The sequence below is a fragment of the Condylura cristata genome, unplaced genomic scaffold (assembly GCF_000260355.1).
Source record: "Condylura cristata isolate star-nosed mole 26May11 unplaced genomic scaffold, ConCri1.0 scaffold00021, whole genome shotgun sequence".
NCBI classification, from domain to species: domain Eukaryota; kingdom Metazoa; phylum Chordata; class Mammalia; order Eulipotyphla; family Talpidae; genus Condylura; species Condylura cristata.
In genome coordinates this window covers 37,352,342-37,368,691 of record NW_004567122.1, presented here as the reverse complement: position 1 = coordinate 37,368,691, position 16,350 = coordinate 37,352,342, and the positions used below count along the sequence as shown (strand labels likewise).

Sequence of the window (16,350 nt, the reverse complement as noted above, 5' to 3'; positions counted from 1 at the left end):
GAGGGCTCACCTCTGGGCCATGTGGTTTCAGGCAGGCTGTCAAATCTGCTTCCAAAGTGGTCCATGGAAGTGGTGCTATGAAGTTAAAAAGTGCCACTGGGGCCTTTAGTTTCACTCTGAGGCTCTTTAGTTTGAGCTACATGAGTGGATTCCAACAATGAACATTTGAAGACAGAATGTGAGGCTGCCAGTTTAATGTTCAGGCTCAGAAACTGACAGTGCCACGTCTACTATATCCTATTGGTCAATCACAAAGCCTGATTCCCACAATGACTTGAAAATATGAAGTCTGAGTGAACAGAAAATGAATCAACTTACCTACCAGACTGGGTATATGGGAAGAAATGGCTTATGGAGCTAGGGGCAGCGGACAAGATTCAGAGCATGATGTAAAAACAAGGACAGAGAGGGCAAACAGCTAGGAGGCGGCTGGGTGCATGCAAGCCTGGAGTAGCCAAGGTAAGCCAGGACAGCCAGTCGAAGGACTCATGGAAGCCGCAAGTCAAAACAAAGCCCCGTGCCAGTAATCTGGATGAGACTGATCAGGAGGGCAGCAGCTGCAGTGAGGCAGAAAACAGAATTATAACCAAGATGAAAACACAGACAATGAGGCAATGCCAGACAGGAACGTAGCCAACAGGAGTCCAGAGCGAGGAAATACATAGGTGTCAGAGACAAGTGAGCAAGGCAGAAAAGTAAGACTACATCTGAGGCAGGGTGTGTAGTGTCTGCACTCCCCCCGCTGATCAAGTGCGACCTCAGCACTTGCAATCTTCCAGAAGGTCACAGGGGTGGCCCAGCAGCCCTCACAGTCATCACGTCAAACGTGAGCTAGGCAGACAGAAACCAAACACGTGAACCCCAGTGATCTCAACTTGGGCTTTATTAGTTATTTCTCAATAGTTCATCCTTCCTTTGCAATTCTACTTTTGCTTTGGAAGTTTTCTTCATTTATCAAGTCCCTTGCTGTGAAAAAGCACCAAGTAACTCACGTATCAAACTGAATTCCTTTTATGGTAGCGAGGAAAATCTGTAAAAGATTTGCAGAAGTCAAATATCCTCCAAAATCCCTTCTTCGAATGAGCCGGAGCTTCCTTACATATCACATGTATGTCAACAGTGTCTGTTCATTTTTTCATCAAGATGAAAATAATGAAGAGAATCTCCTTGCTCTGTTAGTGTAAAAAGACGAATTTCCTGTGCAATGTTTAAAAGACAAACCAGCCAAAAAATAACTAGAGCTGGGAGGAAAGTCCCTCTGACTAATAATGTTTATAGTTTTTTGAATAGTGGAGTGGCTCTTAGTTTTCCCATTTTCCCTAGACTTTAGTCGATTACAAAAACGGGGGGGAAATGTGTAGATGAAAAGAAATAAAAATATTTGCGCATGTACTGTAGTAGGCAATTTACATTTGAGCCTTACACTATTGTGACAATAATTACAATCTTTTTCCAAACAAGAAGCAGACTCAGATGCCCCAGATTAGGCATCTCTGGTGGGGTTCGTGTTCAAGCCTCTGCCTGGTTATGCTGCCGGGGCTCCCCAAAGCCCTTCAACGTTTGGTGACTCATACTGTAAGTGTCCATTTTCAATGTCTATACATTAAAGTCTATAAAACTAGTGAAGAAATCTGTAATTATTCTCATTATACCTGCTAAGAGAGGAAGTTGCAAGGAGTATTAGAAAACTCAAGTACAGAACATTCCATACCGAAAATGATGGTTCAGGCTCAAAAAAAAAAAAAAAAGGGGGCAAAAAAGACAAATTCCTATTGTGAAATCTGATTGCCATTAAATCACAGTATGTGCTCAATGGAATGCCAAGAGATTCTGGATGTGACCCGTTTTCTGCATTTTAAAAAGATGTTATTTTTTTTAAGTGTCTAAATGTGGTGGAGGTGGTACAGCCCACTGGCGGATGTTTTACTGACACATGTCTGTGCAGATTCCCAGACTTCATAAGACATTTACGGTAACTTTTACCACTCCACTGCACTGGGGTCGACTTAGTGCTAGGAGACATGGACTTACCTTAATGGTGACTAATTAAAACTTAAACCTATGCAACCTGCACTTCTAACACACAATTGTCTGCTGGGAACATAACTGCACGTTTAGTAAAGAACTGTTGACACTTCCATGACTGATGTTAGTATCTAGCTGTTGCTTATTTAAGTTCCCACTGAAGTTTAGCTCACTAGTTTTAGAGATTGTTCTTTTCCCTTGAGTCCATTTCTAAAAGCACTACATTTTCATACTTCAGGAGCAGCTGGCTGGAAAGATTAGATTGTCATTTAGGCCCCTTCTAACATTAAGCTATCAACAACTGATCTCCTTTCTACAGTCTGGTTAATTTATTTGCGTATCCATTTATTGAATAAACTACTAGTTATAAGCAATACTGAAAAATTCAGAAACACGTAGGCTTAATGACACCAGGTAAATATAGAAAGGGGAGTGAGATGTTCACACCATGATGTAATAACTAGGAACTGAAGTTTGTCAATGTGACAGAGGTAGTGACTTGTGAGAAAGGATGAAAGAAAATCAACACAACTCAATGAAATGAGAAATGGTGGGAACCTAACATTTTTGTCTTGACCATTTCCCCTTTATCTATCTAATTAATAGGTAAAGGATCACAAGACAAACTAGATTTTAGGGCCCATGAAAGAAAAACTGTAGGTAACAATATGAAACACTTTATATAAAATAAGCTGCTCCCACCGCCTCATCTCCCAGGGAGGCCAAGAGCAGTGAGACACAGCAAGGAAAGCACAAGGCTTGCTGGTCACCATCCCTCGCAGGCCCCTGGGCAGTTCCAATGTTTCGATGTTCCCCGCCTCCCAAGTCTAGCCTGGGCCTGCAGTTTTTGTAAATGGAGCCAGAAAGGCTCGATGAGGACTAAGCCATGTGCCTGGCAGGGCCTATGAGGACAAATGAGTGCTGAAGAGAAAAAGCCCCCAAAATCCATAAAAATCAACCCAAATGATCTAAATCCATACAATTACAAAGTTTTACCATCTAAGTACACAAATGTTGAACCAATCCTTATCATCTCCTTTACCCACAAGATGTAAGATCCTAACAAACCATGATAAGGATATTAGAGTAGAACAATCATTTGGAAATATATAAACCTATACTCGTCTTTATCTTTTAAGAAGATTTTGGATTGAACGTGATCAGAGTATCAAATTAAAACAATTTTCCTAAACATATTCTGATAAAGATCATACAAACACTTGTCACATTGTTCAAATGCCCAAGGGCAAGGATTCTGATGAGACCGAACAGGTCATGTGAAATCAACAGAGTAGCCAGAAATAAAGCCAATATGACTAAATCCAAACCAGATCACATGAAGTAGCTCATGTACAATACAAACCAAGCTTAATAAATAAAGGAAACAGGTGAGCGCACGCTGGGCAAGCGCGCAGTCCCCGCGGGCCCTCAGAGTCTTCTCGGAGACTCCACTGCCACCTCCACCCGAGCGAGTCTGATGGTGCGGCCGTGTAGCTTGTAGCCATCTTGCCTGACTAAGGCTACAGTGCCAGGCTGCACCCCAACACCAGCAGGCACATGACAAATGAGTTCATGCTCATGAGGGTCATATTTGTCACCGATGGGTGTCATCTTCTCCAGGCCATGCTTAGCAAACACATTTTTCAGCTTTGCCTCTAAAAGTGACAACCCTCGGAAGATCTTCTCCAGAGTGAGCTTCTGATCCCCAGGCTCTGCTTCTTCAGAAATGCACTCTGTCGTCTTCTCCAAAATGTCTGCCACCTCCACCAGGTCCTTACAGAAACTTTGAATTCCTATGAAAACCAGACATTTATTGTTTGTGAGGCGATCACTTTGACCTGGGAGGTGGAGTTTGGGGAGATCAGGAGAGGTGGCTAATGTATTGGGTGCCCAGAAAATGGAAAGACTGCTGCAAAGGACTTGATGACCCTCCCAACCTGACTTATGAGCCAGTGTTTCCCTTGGAAGGAGTATATGACTGGGAAGCTTAGTAGGAAATGGGGAAGATACTTAGAACCCAGGAACTCGCTAAGACTATACACAACAGGCTCCGAAACATGCCCTTTAAAAACCTGACCATTTTAAGGACCAAACGGATATAAGTGATGGTGGTGGGAAAAAACAAACAAAAACCTGACCATTTTCACATGCTTCTTTTTTTGTTATTTACCTTCAGTACTGACTTATATACATCTTGAAAATTTCTGCCTGTCTTAATGGTGCTGAGGTATGAATTATCAACCTGAGGCAGGTAGTTCAATAATAATTAAAAAAAAAAAAGTACTGTGTAAAGGGGCATTGAGTGATTGATTCTTGAGGACTAGAGAAGTAGGCACAGGAAAGCAAGACACATCCAGCTATACATATGTGCTGGAGGCAGGCAACAGAACTTATCTCTTTAGTCATGTAAACAAGGTAAAAGTAAACCCTGCTGACTTGGATGGAGCTGAAAAAGATCATGTTTAGTGAGATAAGCCAGAAAGAGAAAGAAAAATACTGGATGGTTTCACTCATAGCAGGAGTATAATGGACCAGGCGAGAAAATAACAAAAATAATGAACAGCCATATACCAGAGACATTTTGCGGGGGTGGAGTGGGGAATGGGATCAAAAAGGGGTAGGGTGGGGAGGGAAGTGCACGGGATGATGGTGATGGCACACGGGTGACTTGGTGATGGGAAACCCGCGGGGATTACAATTGAGATGGAAAAAAAAAATGTACAAAATGATGTAAAAATAAACTGTTATTAAAAAAAAAAAAAAGAACAGGGAGGAGGACCTGAACCAGGGCCTGATCCAGGCAGGGCTGCAGTGGGGAATTGCCACCCTGCAACTCACAGATCTCTTTATAGGTGCAAGCCAATTCTTAGTGTTTTATGAGTCTGTGTGATAGCTTCATGCAGGACAGCTGACTGAAAAAGAGGCCAAAATAGTCCTAAAATAATAAATTGCAAAACAGCAAAAGAAAAAAAAAAAAGGTAAATGCTGCTGTAAACCCATCCCTAAAATCATTAGGCATCAATGACAACACAATAGTTGGAACCTGAAATGCACTTGGAGGTAAAAACTACCCACTGTCAAGCAATAAAAGAACTATCATCTGGAGATTTCTGGGAAGGAATAAATGACAGAAAGGTAGGAATTCTACCTTTAACTTCTGAGTGATAAAGAACATCACAGTTTCCTGAGCAAACCAAGTTCAATGTATCCAGATTCATCGAAGAACATACACAGTGGGTGTGAGGAACTGGAGACATGACAGACGAGCAGGAAGGGGAGATGTCAGAAGAAATAGGCGAGCCACCTGAAGGGATCTTGGCATGTTAGTGTGTGTTCTGCTATAGGAGAGGCAGCAAGGAGAGGGAAGAGGGAGTCCAGGATGCACTTCCCAAGAGCCAGACTTGGTGTGTTCAAAGTTCCACAAGAGCTCCTTCATCCCCATTAGGGATGGCAGCCATGGTAGTAAGGGCTATTAAAGTGATCATCAGGAAAAAGTAGAAGAGAGTTCGGCCAAAGTCTTGAAAGTAGGCCAGTAAGATCAGAATTCCACTCAAGAGAAGAGCATGAAGAGGATAAAGAGCAATCCAGATATCAAAGGCAATTCAAAGGAAAAGACACTCTAGAACTGTGAAGGTGGAAGCTTCTATGCTGACTTGAACGAGAGGCCAGGTACAAAGAGACCTGGCTCCTACTCAGTAAAGTTGTATGAATTTGGGTCAACAGAGCCTTGGTTCTCTTGTCTGTGCAGTAGGGGGTTTTGTCTCTCATTCTATTGTTTTACTTCAAGAGGTGATCCCTCAGGCAAAACAAAGAAACAAAAAGCCCTTTGTAACCTATTAAGAGCAGGGAGAGTGACACACGACTGCCCCTGGATGGAGGGTAATCATCACGCTACATCTTACTTCTCACTGAACAATCTGCAGTTTTCTAAGCATTACAGCCCACCAAGAGCAAATGTCTGAAGCGAATGACTTCTACAGTATGTTGTAGGCACAGACTAAAAAGCAGATATCATCAAATTTTTAGAGTTTAGTTAATACGTTTGTTCCCAGGAACTATAAAACATTTCCTAACTTAAAGATAACTTAATTTCTGCTAAGTCAGCTAGAGTTAGCACAACTGGGTCTATTTGCTACAGAAATCCCTTGTAGCTCAGGGGTCAGCAAACTTTTTCTGCAAAAGATCACATAGCAAATATTTTTGGTTTTGTGGGATAGAAGATCAAGGATCTCATGTAAGGATCTCATATAACAAATGAGAAAAAAAAAAAAGAGTCCATGAACTTTTTTATGATGAAATTAAGAGCCACATTTAGGGGCTAACAGGCAACAGGTGTGATCAGCAGGCACTAGTTTGCTGAGCCCTGCCCTGGTAGCTGGAAATTAGAAGCTAATATTTGGATAGTGTCAGTAGTTTAGGGGTCAGTACTTAGGTGCTATCTAGGCCTGAAGCACCATGTCCATAGCACTGAATGAAAGCAGAAGGCTGTGCCAAAATACTGGGGTTGCACAGAAAGGAATGAAGTGACCCTTATGCACAAACAGCAGATAAACATCTAGAGGACAGGATGTTCTGATACAGGGGAGAGACTAACAGATCAGGGCCCTTCCTGGTGGAACAAGGGGATAAAGCACAGTTCAATGAAGTTTTCTGTAGCTACTTCAAGAGCAAGTTCGATCCCCGGCCAGGGAGGTGACCCACATAGCATGGCAGACCTTTCCTGTCCTTCCCACTGCTTTCCTCAGCAGTGTATTTCAATAGATCTGCCTGTTCTGCACCCCACTCTATCTCTAGTGAATCCTCTCACCCCTCCCCATATCTCTGGCCTGTCTGTACCCCAGGTCTTGCATACATAAATAATCTTAAAAAAACAAAAAAACAAAAAAACACTAACAGATCAGAGGCTAGGAGATACTGCACTTGAGTCTACATCTATCACAAATTAAATTTTTCTTCTTATCTGGGAAAGGAAGTTGGACATGGGCCCCTTAAGCACTTTCTTTCCATGGAAGTGAAAGTATAATGCACCATATTAAATTGTTAGCACAGTGAGAAATCAGATTTGCCCTTTACCATTGAATATCCTATTTACCAAGTAACATTTTCATGAAATATTTGGAACAAAGGAACAAACTGTAGTTTATATAGAGAAAAATTTCCAAAAGACTTTGAAACACACCAAAAAGATTTTCATCAATAAAAAACTAGACGTGATCTTGCACAATCTTGAGGGTTATCTATTTCCATGTGATCTAAGCCTCTGCCTTTGAGTTACTTAATACTGTAGAAAGTTGTAGGATACGGAGTGTAATACAAATGATTCTTGTTCACTGCAGTGAAATCCACCTGATGGAAATACAGCTTATTATTGCATGATGGACATAGACAAATTTTGCTTCTCTACAGCAGCTTTCATCATTCCTGATTGCCTACGGGCCTGCATTTGGATTTGTCACTGAACATCTTAATGATTCATTGCATTAATCAATTAAACAGAGTGGTATGTATAAGAATGTTAACTGGGCATGCTTGCACAATAAAATAATGAAGGTTATTAATGAAGTAATGCTGAAGGCCAGCATTACTTTAACATGTGGTTCACTTAGTAAACAGCACCGCAGGCCTAAGGGAACAGCAGAAGGGCAGAGCAAGGGTAGGTAAAGGGCAGAGGTATATTTTTACTATATTCAATTTGTAAAACTGCTACCAAGTGGCCTAAAAGAAGAAGTACTTTTTTAACTGTGACTGAATCTCTCACCAAATATCTTGGCATCTTCTACACATCTCTGGGTTCGCCTTCTTATGTTTTCACCATCAGCTACAGCTCTTTGGTATCTCACCTGAACAGCAAAAGCAAAGTCAAAGTGATGAGCAAAGAAGGCTTTAGTTTAGTTTACAAAATTCACCCTTGAAATAGGTTTTTGTAAAGAAAAAAAAAAAAATTAGGTGTAGGAATCTTATATCAGCTACTCCAAATCCACAGTCAGAGCAGAAGCCCGACAGCAGTCCTGACTGGCTTCCACTGAGCCTGTGAGCTTGAACACTTAACATCTGCCATGCTCATTATCTTGAGAAAAAACTTTCTTTTTCACAGTCAGTCAACACTGCCACCCTCTAAAATCAGTTCAGTGAATTAATTCTGGGACAACCGAGAATAAGTTCTAAAAATGCCACCTATGGGAAGGCAGTTACTTTAGCCCCCTTTTTTCTGTCATTTTTATGGTCCCTTTTAATTGCTTTCATGAGACATACCTTCCCTCTGCCTGACCTTTCTGGGTGGAGTCACTCTAATTCTCTATTTCCCTCAGAGGTGGTCATTCCAGTACATGGTACAGAGTGCCACATGTGGTCTGATGAGCAGAGTACAATGATAAATGATCTTACTCCTTCAACACATATATACTGAGAGTCTACTACATGCCAGGCATGGTATCTCCCTGAAACTACTAAAAATATCAGAAATCTACATACTGAAGTATAACATGGAATTCAAGACAGAACAGGAAAGATGACTATCTGTAGTCAGTGATGTTTTTCAACTCCTACACATTATTTTGCTGGGTATACGTAGGAAGACAATAGAGGTAGGGTAGAGAGCAAACAGCCATTTAGAGGAAACTTAATTTAAAAGTGATATTCAAGTCAGAGAGCAGATGTGAAGAACAGATTAATATAAAATCTACTCACTGTTAAATCCTGGACTTCCTTCTCCAGTTTAACAGCTTTTAGCTTTAAGGCTCTTTCTGCAAGAGAGGGTCCAAGTTCATCAGGAGGGTCCTCGGAACTGCAGTCCTCGCCAGTGGTTCTCTGAGTGGCAGTGCTGAAAGGATGCGGCCCTCTTCTACAGTGGGAAGGAGGTGTTCCATCATGAAGAAATGCCATCAGAAACAGTCACATTACAACGAAGTCCAGTGACTGGAAAAGTTTTCCAGATTGACTCTCTAGACAAGCCTTCAGTCATCGTAATGATGCAAGCACTTATATAGTACTTACTAGGTGCAAGACACAGCCGCCAGGGTTTTCCTTTTTAATGCTCCTTTCATCTTAAAATATGTGAAACAAGTACAGTTATCATCCCTATTGTACATCTGAGGAAGCTGAGGCTCAGAGAGGTTTACGACTTGCTTAGACCACAAGACCACAAGGCCACAAGGCATGTATTCTGCTAAGCAATCATACAGAAGAGGGAACACAAAAATCTGTGAAAGACAGTCAAGATTTAATACCTTAACCACTAGGGGACTATCAGAAGTAGGAATTCAGAACACAGAGTTGCACAGTTCTGGTTCAATACTTCATTTTACAGAGGGAGAAAATGAAGCTCAGGAAAGTGACTTTATCAAACTAGATTTAGGCTCAGAATTCAAAAGCTTTCTTGATTGAAAGCGCTAAGTAAGGCTTTTAGGGAAGAGAACCTGTGCTAGAGAAAGCTGGAGAACTCATTTACATGCTATGGACTGTGTAATACAAACAGATTGATAAAACAGATTTTTTGTATTCAATTAATGCTCATAATCTACAACTATATACAGCTAAAATGTTGGCATTTAGTTCAATTTACATAAAAGGAATTTAGAATAGAGGCTAGTTTGTAGATCAAAGATGTAGTTCAAGGAAGTGTCCATCACACCAGTTGAAGCCTCATAATTTGATTTAAATAAAATCATCAAGAAAATCAATCTGTGAGTACAAATGCTCTTGAAAACAGTTTATTTACATACAGTAACATACTGAGGAGTGGTCTTTGAGGTAACATCTGAGCAAAAGTTTAACTGGAGTTTGTTTCAAGAAAGGGAAGAGGAAACAGTCACTATACAGGTATGACCTAGACAACTTTTATTTCCCAGATATTTTAGGCCTATTCTGAATTCAATTACTACGATCTGGTATCAAATTATAAATGTAACTGTAATTCCAAATTTCTGCTTTGGAAAATATGGATTGGAGCAAATCACACAGTATTAAATACTTTCTCTTAAACCCTTACACACTGCATCTATCCAACTGAAAGGTCAAAACATTCTGTTCACAGGGAAAAAATGGTCAGAGCCCGAGTCTGGAAAGAGCTGTGGCCCATCCTTTCAATTTCTACCGCTCGGAACTGGAATGAAGGGGAATTTTATCATAAGGAACCACTTTTCATCTGGTCACTTCTCTTCATTACAACCGTTATTAAAAAACAAGGCCCGAAACTTTGAGCTCAACGCCCCGCAGGTGCTAAGGTGGGATGCTGGGTCAGGTGTGTTAAATAAAAAGACAACGAAAGACAATTCCTGGATTTCCTCCAGAGGCTTACTTCTGGAGCGCCAAACTTAATCAACACCTCCTCTATCATTTTATTCTTTCCCAGGAATTAAGTCAACGAGGGCATCGACCCGAATATAACACTTTTCACTAACTGAAAGCGCGATTCTAGAGCCCTGACTACTGTCCAGTCAGGATTACACCATTATTCAAGAATGGATTACTCAACTTCTCCGAAACTCGGCGTTTCAATTAAATGTTGGAATAAAAAGAACTACCCGCCGTTCTGCAACCAGGGTAAGTGACCAGTAACAGCTGCTTCAGAATCCCTAGGGCACGCAGAAAGGCCACTTGAGAGAGACGAAATTAGACGCCCTCACACTGGTCAGGTACAGTGATGCCCGGTTAAAGAAACCGGTTATAACCACGCAGGGAGTCTGGCGAAATCGAATCCCAGTGGGATCGGGGGGGGGGGGGTGTTAGATCCCTAATCCTTCGCTGCTCAGAGCTCCAGAGTTCCCACTAGTGAGCACGTCACATAGGCTCTCGCCACCGTCTTCCACCCGGAAGGAGGCGTGGCCGTGGGCCTCAGTTTCCTTCTCAATAAAATGGGACCAAGAGCGCCAGGTCGTCGTGGCCCAGAGGCGTGGTGAGTCCTTTCGCTCTCCAACCCACAACCGCCCCGCCCAGGCATTCGTCCCGTACGGTCCTCTCGTCCCTGACCCCCGTCTGTCTCGTTTACCTGCCGTCAGGGGCGGCACTCCAGGCCAGGAGGCGCTGCACCCGCCGCCGGACCGCCCACAGGGACCGCGCGGCCATGTTCCCGACCTCTGCTCAAGGGAGCTGCGCAAGCGCACTGGCTCCAAAGGGGCAGCGTGGGGAGGTGGGGCAAGCTACGATCCCTTTAAAAAACCACGTTTCCCGGCAACCTTTGCAGTTCCCTCCGCGACAATCCGACGGAGCCATCGCACTTCCGGTTGTCCTCGCGCGCTGCGCTGCTCCCCGTGCAGTCTTCCGGGGCGGCTTATACTTCCGGTCCCCACAGGTTTCTGCCCGTAGAGCTGCTTCTTGCCGACGTACTTGGCGAGGAACCCACGGGGGACAAAGGGGTGTGCCCTGTCGGAGCTCACTTCGGGCGATAAAGTTGGAATAAACGCGAAGGCGATGAAAGTCAGACTATGAGCGGTGTTTACGGAACGCGGTGCAGCGGAAGCCTAGAATGCCATAGGGTTGAGTTTGGGGAATTTCCTCAAAGGAAATAACTTCCGAACTGAAAGCTAAAGATGGAGTAGATGAAAAGAGGAGGAACGTAGATTACGGGAGGGAAATATCAGCATCCCCCCAACCCAGCGAGACCTGGCGAGGCAGGGCCAGATCAAGTGAGAAATTGAAAACAGTCTCCTCCTGCCGTTACTCTTCTGCCGCCAAATCATATCCTCTCGCTGGGATGTAAGCACCGTTATGGCAGTCATTTTTGTTCATTTCCAAGGAACAGTGCCCTAATGTCATAGCTGAGAATTTTTTCCTCGAATGAACTTGAATCTTAGTCCGATTGCAGTGGGGACCTATTAAAGCCTTTACACGATTGGGGGACATTTTGACTGCTGTAAGAGGGAATAAAAGGACGGGATGCAAGGAAATAGAAAAATTGTTAGAATGGTCCATGCAAGAGGCACGTATTATGTTCTGGGCTCACTGCCACAGAGACCTTTGTAACCATCCTCTAAAGTAACTGTTTTAGGTATGTCCTGCACCTTTATCGTTTGCTTCTCCGACTAGAGTGTTCTTCATGATGATTTCTGCCTTATTTGCAGTTCTCATTTCTGGCATTTGGTAGAGTAATACTAGGTGTACATAGTAGATGCATATGTTATGTGTTCAAATTTTTTTTTGAATTAATAAAGTTGGATGGTGTCAGTAGAAATAGAAATGGATGGATTATAGAGGGACTCAGTATGGAAAGCGGACAGGATGTAAAGATGGGCTGATGATTGGGGTTGGAGGTGCTTGAGAGTTGCTGAACTAATTACTGGATAGGCCCTAATGCCAAAAAATTGTTTTTAAAGAGTTGGTATGTGTGCCTCATTATTCTGAATCTTACCATAACATGACTTGCAGTTACTTGGATCAGATGTTCTTCTTGTTTATGTCCATGAGGATAGAGTTAGAGTGTTTTGCATCTTTATATCTTATCCAAGGTCTTGCTCAATACCACATGTTTCCTCTGGGCCTTAGGAGAAAAGCCACACAGTTTAAGGAATGATTATGATTGCCTTTTACGTAGGAGAAAAGTTAAGGCTCAGAGAGCTGGAGAACCTGCTCTGGTCTCCCACTGGTGACTTAGCGACTCTAAATTCTGACAGTACAAAGATGGGGCAGTGCAGGGAAAGACAGAGCTTCAGGTCTGCCTCAGCCTCAAGTGCCTGTACTTTGGGAAAACCATCAGGCATTTTAAAAAGCAAGAACTGGCAAACATGCTTTAGCCATTTTGTCTATGATTCCCTAGCTGTCAAACTTGCACCACATGTGTTACAAACATGCATCCACATGCATCCACTCATTCATGTATTTATTAAGTGCTAGTGTGCTAGAATGCGAGCAAGGGGAGTGGAAGAAATGGATGAAATAGAGCCTCCGAGCTAGGAGAAAGGGCTGTAGAGTCAGACTCCTTGTATTCCTGTAATGTCTTCACTCTTTCCTGTGAATTTCAGCAAGTTACCTAACCTCTCTGGACTTTTTTTTCCTGATCTGTAAAAAGATAATAGAATATATCTCACAGGGTTTCAGTGAAGACTAAAGGGATAATGCCTGGAAATGTAATTAGTTAGTGCCATGACTAACTATAATTTAAAGGGTAAAAGGGAACATGTAATAATTTTTTTGTTCAAAAATTATTAAGAGGTCAACAGAGCATTAAACACAGCATGGAACTCTATGCGTGGGCTACATGCCTATGAACTTGATCCCGGCTAATGTAATTATAAATGTTGATTATTAATTACTCAGGGTTCTACCTTTCAGAGTGTGAAATCTGTAGGTGTGAAAAGACCCTTAACTTCCAAAATGACTGCATAAAAAAGGCTGTCATACACTGAGGACAGTTATGAATGCTGGGTATCATTCCAGAACCTGCATTTTAAAAACAATGAAAATCCAGGTTATGTGAGTTTTTCACTGAAGATGAAATCTGGGTGAAATGTCACTAACAGATTGGTTGCCTTTTAGCTTTTGATGGCTGTAATTACCATAGAAAGACCATTTCTTCTGTTGAAAGAAGATAGGAATTGAATCAGATATTTCTCATTTTGCTAGTAATAAAAGCCAGTATTGATCGAGCATTTCCTATCTCCCATACACTGCACATTGCTTCCCATGTATTGTCTCACTAAATTCCCCAACAGTCTTGGGAAGGAAGTACAATGATTAACCTGGTTTTTACAGGTAAGGAAAACAAAAATCAGAGGTCAAGTGACTTTCCCAAAGACAACTGGTAAGTAGTAAAAGCTACTCAAACCTAGTCCTGCCTGAATCCAGTTACGTAAGATTTATGCTCTGCCACTGACCACCTGGCTGATTGTGGTCTAGTTTTCATCTTTTTCACATCATAGGAGAGTGAGGTTTGGATGAGGCTTACATAATAAAGCTTTAAGTAGGGGAAGCTGTTAGCCAAGTGCCCAGAGGTTATTCTAGAATTTCCCCTGACCTAGCTCCTGAGTTTCTGCAGTTCTTAGAGCTTTGTCTTTATTGGAAGGAAACACAGTAAACACCTATCAAGTGCGCAGGTGTTTAGAAAGTAGTGAATGGCTCAGGTACTAGAGACTGCCCAGGACTATACTTCCCTATAAAAGTATCCAGGGTTTTTATAATGCTTAGCAGAAAGGAACCACTTGCTTTACTTGATTGCAGGTAGGGATGGAAGACTTGGTGGGTGTCTGAGTACAAGAGGAGGACAAAGACACAGTCACCTGGATTTCTTTGGTTCACCTTTATGCAGGCAGGGATAATTCTATTGATTTTTCAGCCTATTTGTCTTGCCCAGAAGCTGTCAGTAATACCCAACGTGAGTCCATCTGGCACAAGTGTGATCGTATGTTCAAGTCTTGCCTCTTAACATTGCACTGTTGATGCCTTAGCACCACCTTCCTTTGCCCTAAGAACTGGGAATAGATGCTGTGAATGGGATGGAATGGCTTACTGACATGTGTTTTCACTTCTTCGGAAGGGATGTCTAAGACATCTAACAAAACCTTTACAACTGTGCAAATTTTGACTTCCTTCACCCCCGTTTTCCATCCTCTGTAGTTATAGGGATGCCCTCCATTTCCCTCTTTCATTCCACTCCTTCCCTCCCCATATCCCCTGTAATCATGCAGATAATAAAGGCTGGTCTTTTGGATGCCCAGGAGAGGGGGGCTACTTTCAGTCCGTTGGTGTCACCCTGTGAAAAACCTTTTCTGTTTTGGATGGACAAGTTGATATTTCCTTTGGATGAAATTCTCTTCTGTTTAGGTCTTCTTCATTTCCCATTCCTGAAGCACAGAAAGACAAGAACAATCAATCTGTTGACTATTTGAGTGTGACTTGTAGGAAAAAACATCCCTCTGCATCTAGTCATATAAAGGTTTACATTGGGCAGATTAGAAAGCTGTGGGGCCTAGTCCCACCCCCTCTGTGTGTGGCCTGGGGTAAGTCACTTGGCCATGCTGGGACTCATTTCTTTTTTGTAAATATTTATGTATGCATACAAGAACTGGGGTACAGGCCAGAGGTGCAGTGGGGTGGGGAGGAAGGATGTGAGGACTCACCAGAAACAGAGTGGGGAGCAGAACAGGTGGATTGACTGAAATAACTGCTGGGGGGGGGGAGCAGCAGGTGAGACAGGAGAAGTCTGCTGTGCCATGTGGTTCAGTTCTCTGGCCTGGGATCAAACTCATGCTACAGTGGCTTTAGATAGCTTCATAGTGCTGAGACTTAACCCCTTGCACCACCAGGGAGGCCCTGAGCCTCATATCTAAGTGGGGTCAACATCACAGAGTTTGTCTTTTTCAGACAAACTTTGGAAACTGAGCCCAGAAGGAAGAGGGGAGTGGGGACTGCATCTGGCTCCACAGATACTCCACAGAATCCAAGAAGTTTGGTAAGGGAGGGTGAGGGCAGGCAGCCCACATACTCCATCCCTTTTCCCAGGCTTGTCTAGGAGTTCATCTAAGAGGGATCCTGAAGTCATGACCAACAGTGAATAGCTTTTGACTCATAAACAAAGCCTGGGGTTCCCAGCCAGGCCTGGGGGTGACGTTGTCAACCAGATTAGAACATTCTCGGTGGGAGCATTCTCCACTCCCGGCCAGCTCCTCCAGTGTCAACCATCTAAACCACAGTTGCTCAGGGGAGTGATCTTGAGGCCATCTTTTTCCTCATCATCCATACCCTCATCAGCAAATCATTTGGCTTGACCTCCGAAGCCAACCACTTCGTCTTACCTCTACTAAGCCCTTCTCACCTGAAAACTAGATTACTACTTAACATCCAAATCACTACTTCTAACTGGTCTCTCTTGACTCTTTATCCATTTAAAATATAATAGTGAGAATGCAACAAAAATAAAGTAAACAACCCTATCAAAAAATGGGCAGAAGAGCTAAAAAGTTTCACAAAGCCTCAGCTATTTCCTCTCTGGCCCTTTCCAGAGAAAGTTTGCTGATGTTGGAATTAGATGGTCTGGCTTCTGGCTGATTACTTCACTAATCTCATATCCTAATGTGCAGGTCTTTGTTTTGTAGGTCTCCAATTTTTTATCTGCAATTCTGAATGCCAGAAAGTCCTGAGACCAATATTTTTAAGTGTTTGGGCACAAACTCACTTGGTGGTAAAATCTGACTTGAACCGATATGAAGCTGTAACTTATTTATTCCACATGGCGTGACTTTTCACGCGCTCTACTGTAGTTATTAACGTGCTGGCTTCCAGAGCCCCTTCCTCCTGCATGAAAAAGGCTGTCATACACTGAGGACAGTTATGAATGCTGGGTATCATTCCAGAACCTGCATTTTAAAAACAATGAAAATCCAGGTTATGTGAGTT

The 16,350-nt window shown here is 42.7% G+C and overlaps 2 protein-coding genes across 2 annotated transcripts in view; both read right to left on the bottom strand.

Annotated features, from left to right (window-relative positions):
* Window positions 1-449: 449 nt before the first annotated feature.
* Window positions 450-11,166, bottom strand: GRPEL2 (GrpE-like 2, mitochondrial (E. coli)). Its single transcript, XM_004686869.2, has 4 exons — window positions 11,012-11,166; window positions 8,713-8,866; window positions 7,784-7,865; window positions 450-3,818 (listed from the first exon to the last, which is right to left on the bottom strand). The coding sequence occupies exons 1-4, from the start codon at window positions 11,086-11,088 to the stop codon at window positions 3,454-3,456; spliced, it is 678 nt and encodes a 225-aa protein (XP_004686926.1). The 5' UTR covers window positions 11,089-11,166; the 3' UTR covers window positions 450-3,453.
* Window positions 11,167-14,233: 3,067 nt separating this feature from the next.
* AFAP1L1 (actin filament associated protein 1-like 1) overlaps window positions 14,234-16,350 on the bottom strand; it is a 36,277-nt gene continuing 34,160 nt past the window's right edge. The window contains exon 19 of the mRNA XM_012727781.1: window positions 14,234-14,798. Coding sequence (XP_012583235.1) covers window positions 14,775-14,798 — 24 coding nt within the window. The 3' untranslated portion in view covers window positions 14,234-14,774. The remainder of the gene's footprint in view (window positions 14,799-16,350) is intronic.

Coding starts and splice junctions, on each gene's coding strand:
- GRPEL2 (XM_004686869.2), bottom strand. CDS start 11,088: ATGGCCGCGCGGTCCCTGTGGGCGGTCCGGCGGCGGGTGCAGCGCCTC. Junction 8,867..11,011: donor AGTGCCGCCCCTGACGGCAG/GTAAACGAGACA, acceptor TTCCCACTGTAG/AAGAGGGCCGCATCCTTTCA. Junction 7,866..8,712: donor AGGAAGTCCAGGATTTAACA/GTGAGTAGATTT, acceptor TTTGCTGTTCAG/GTGAGATACCAAAGAGCTGT.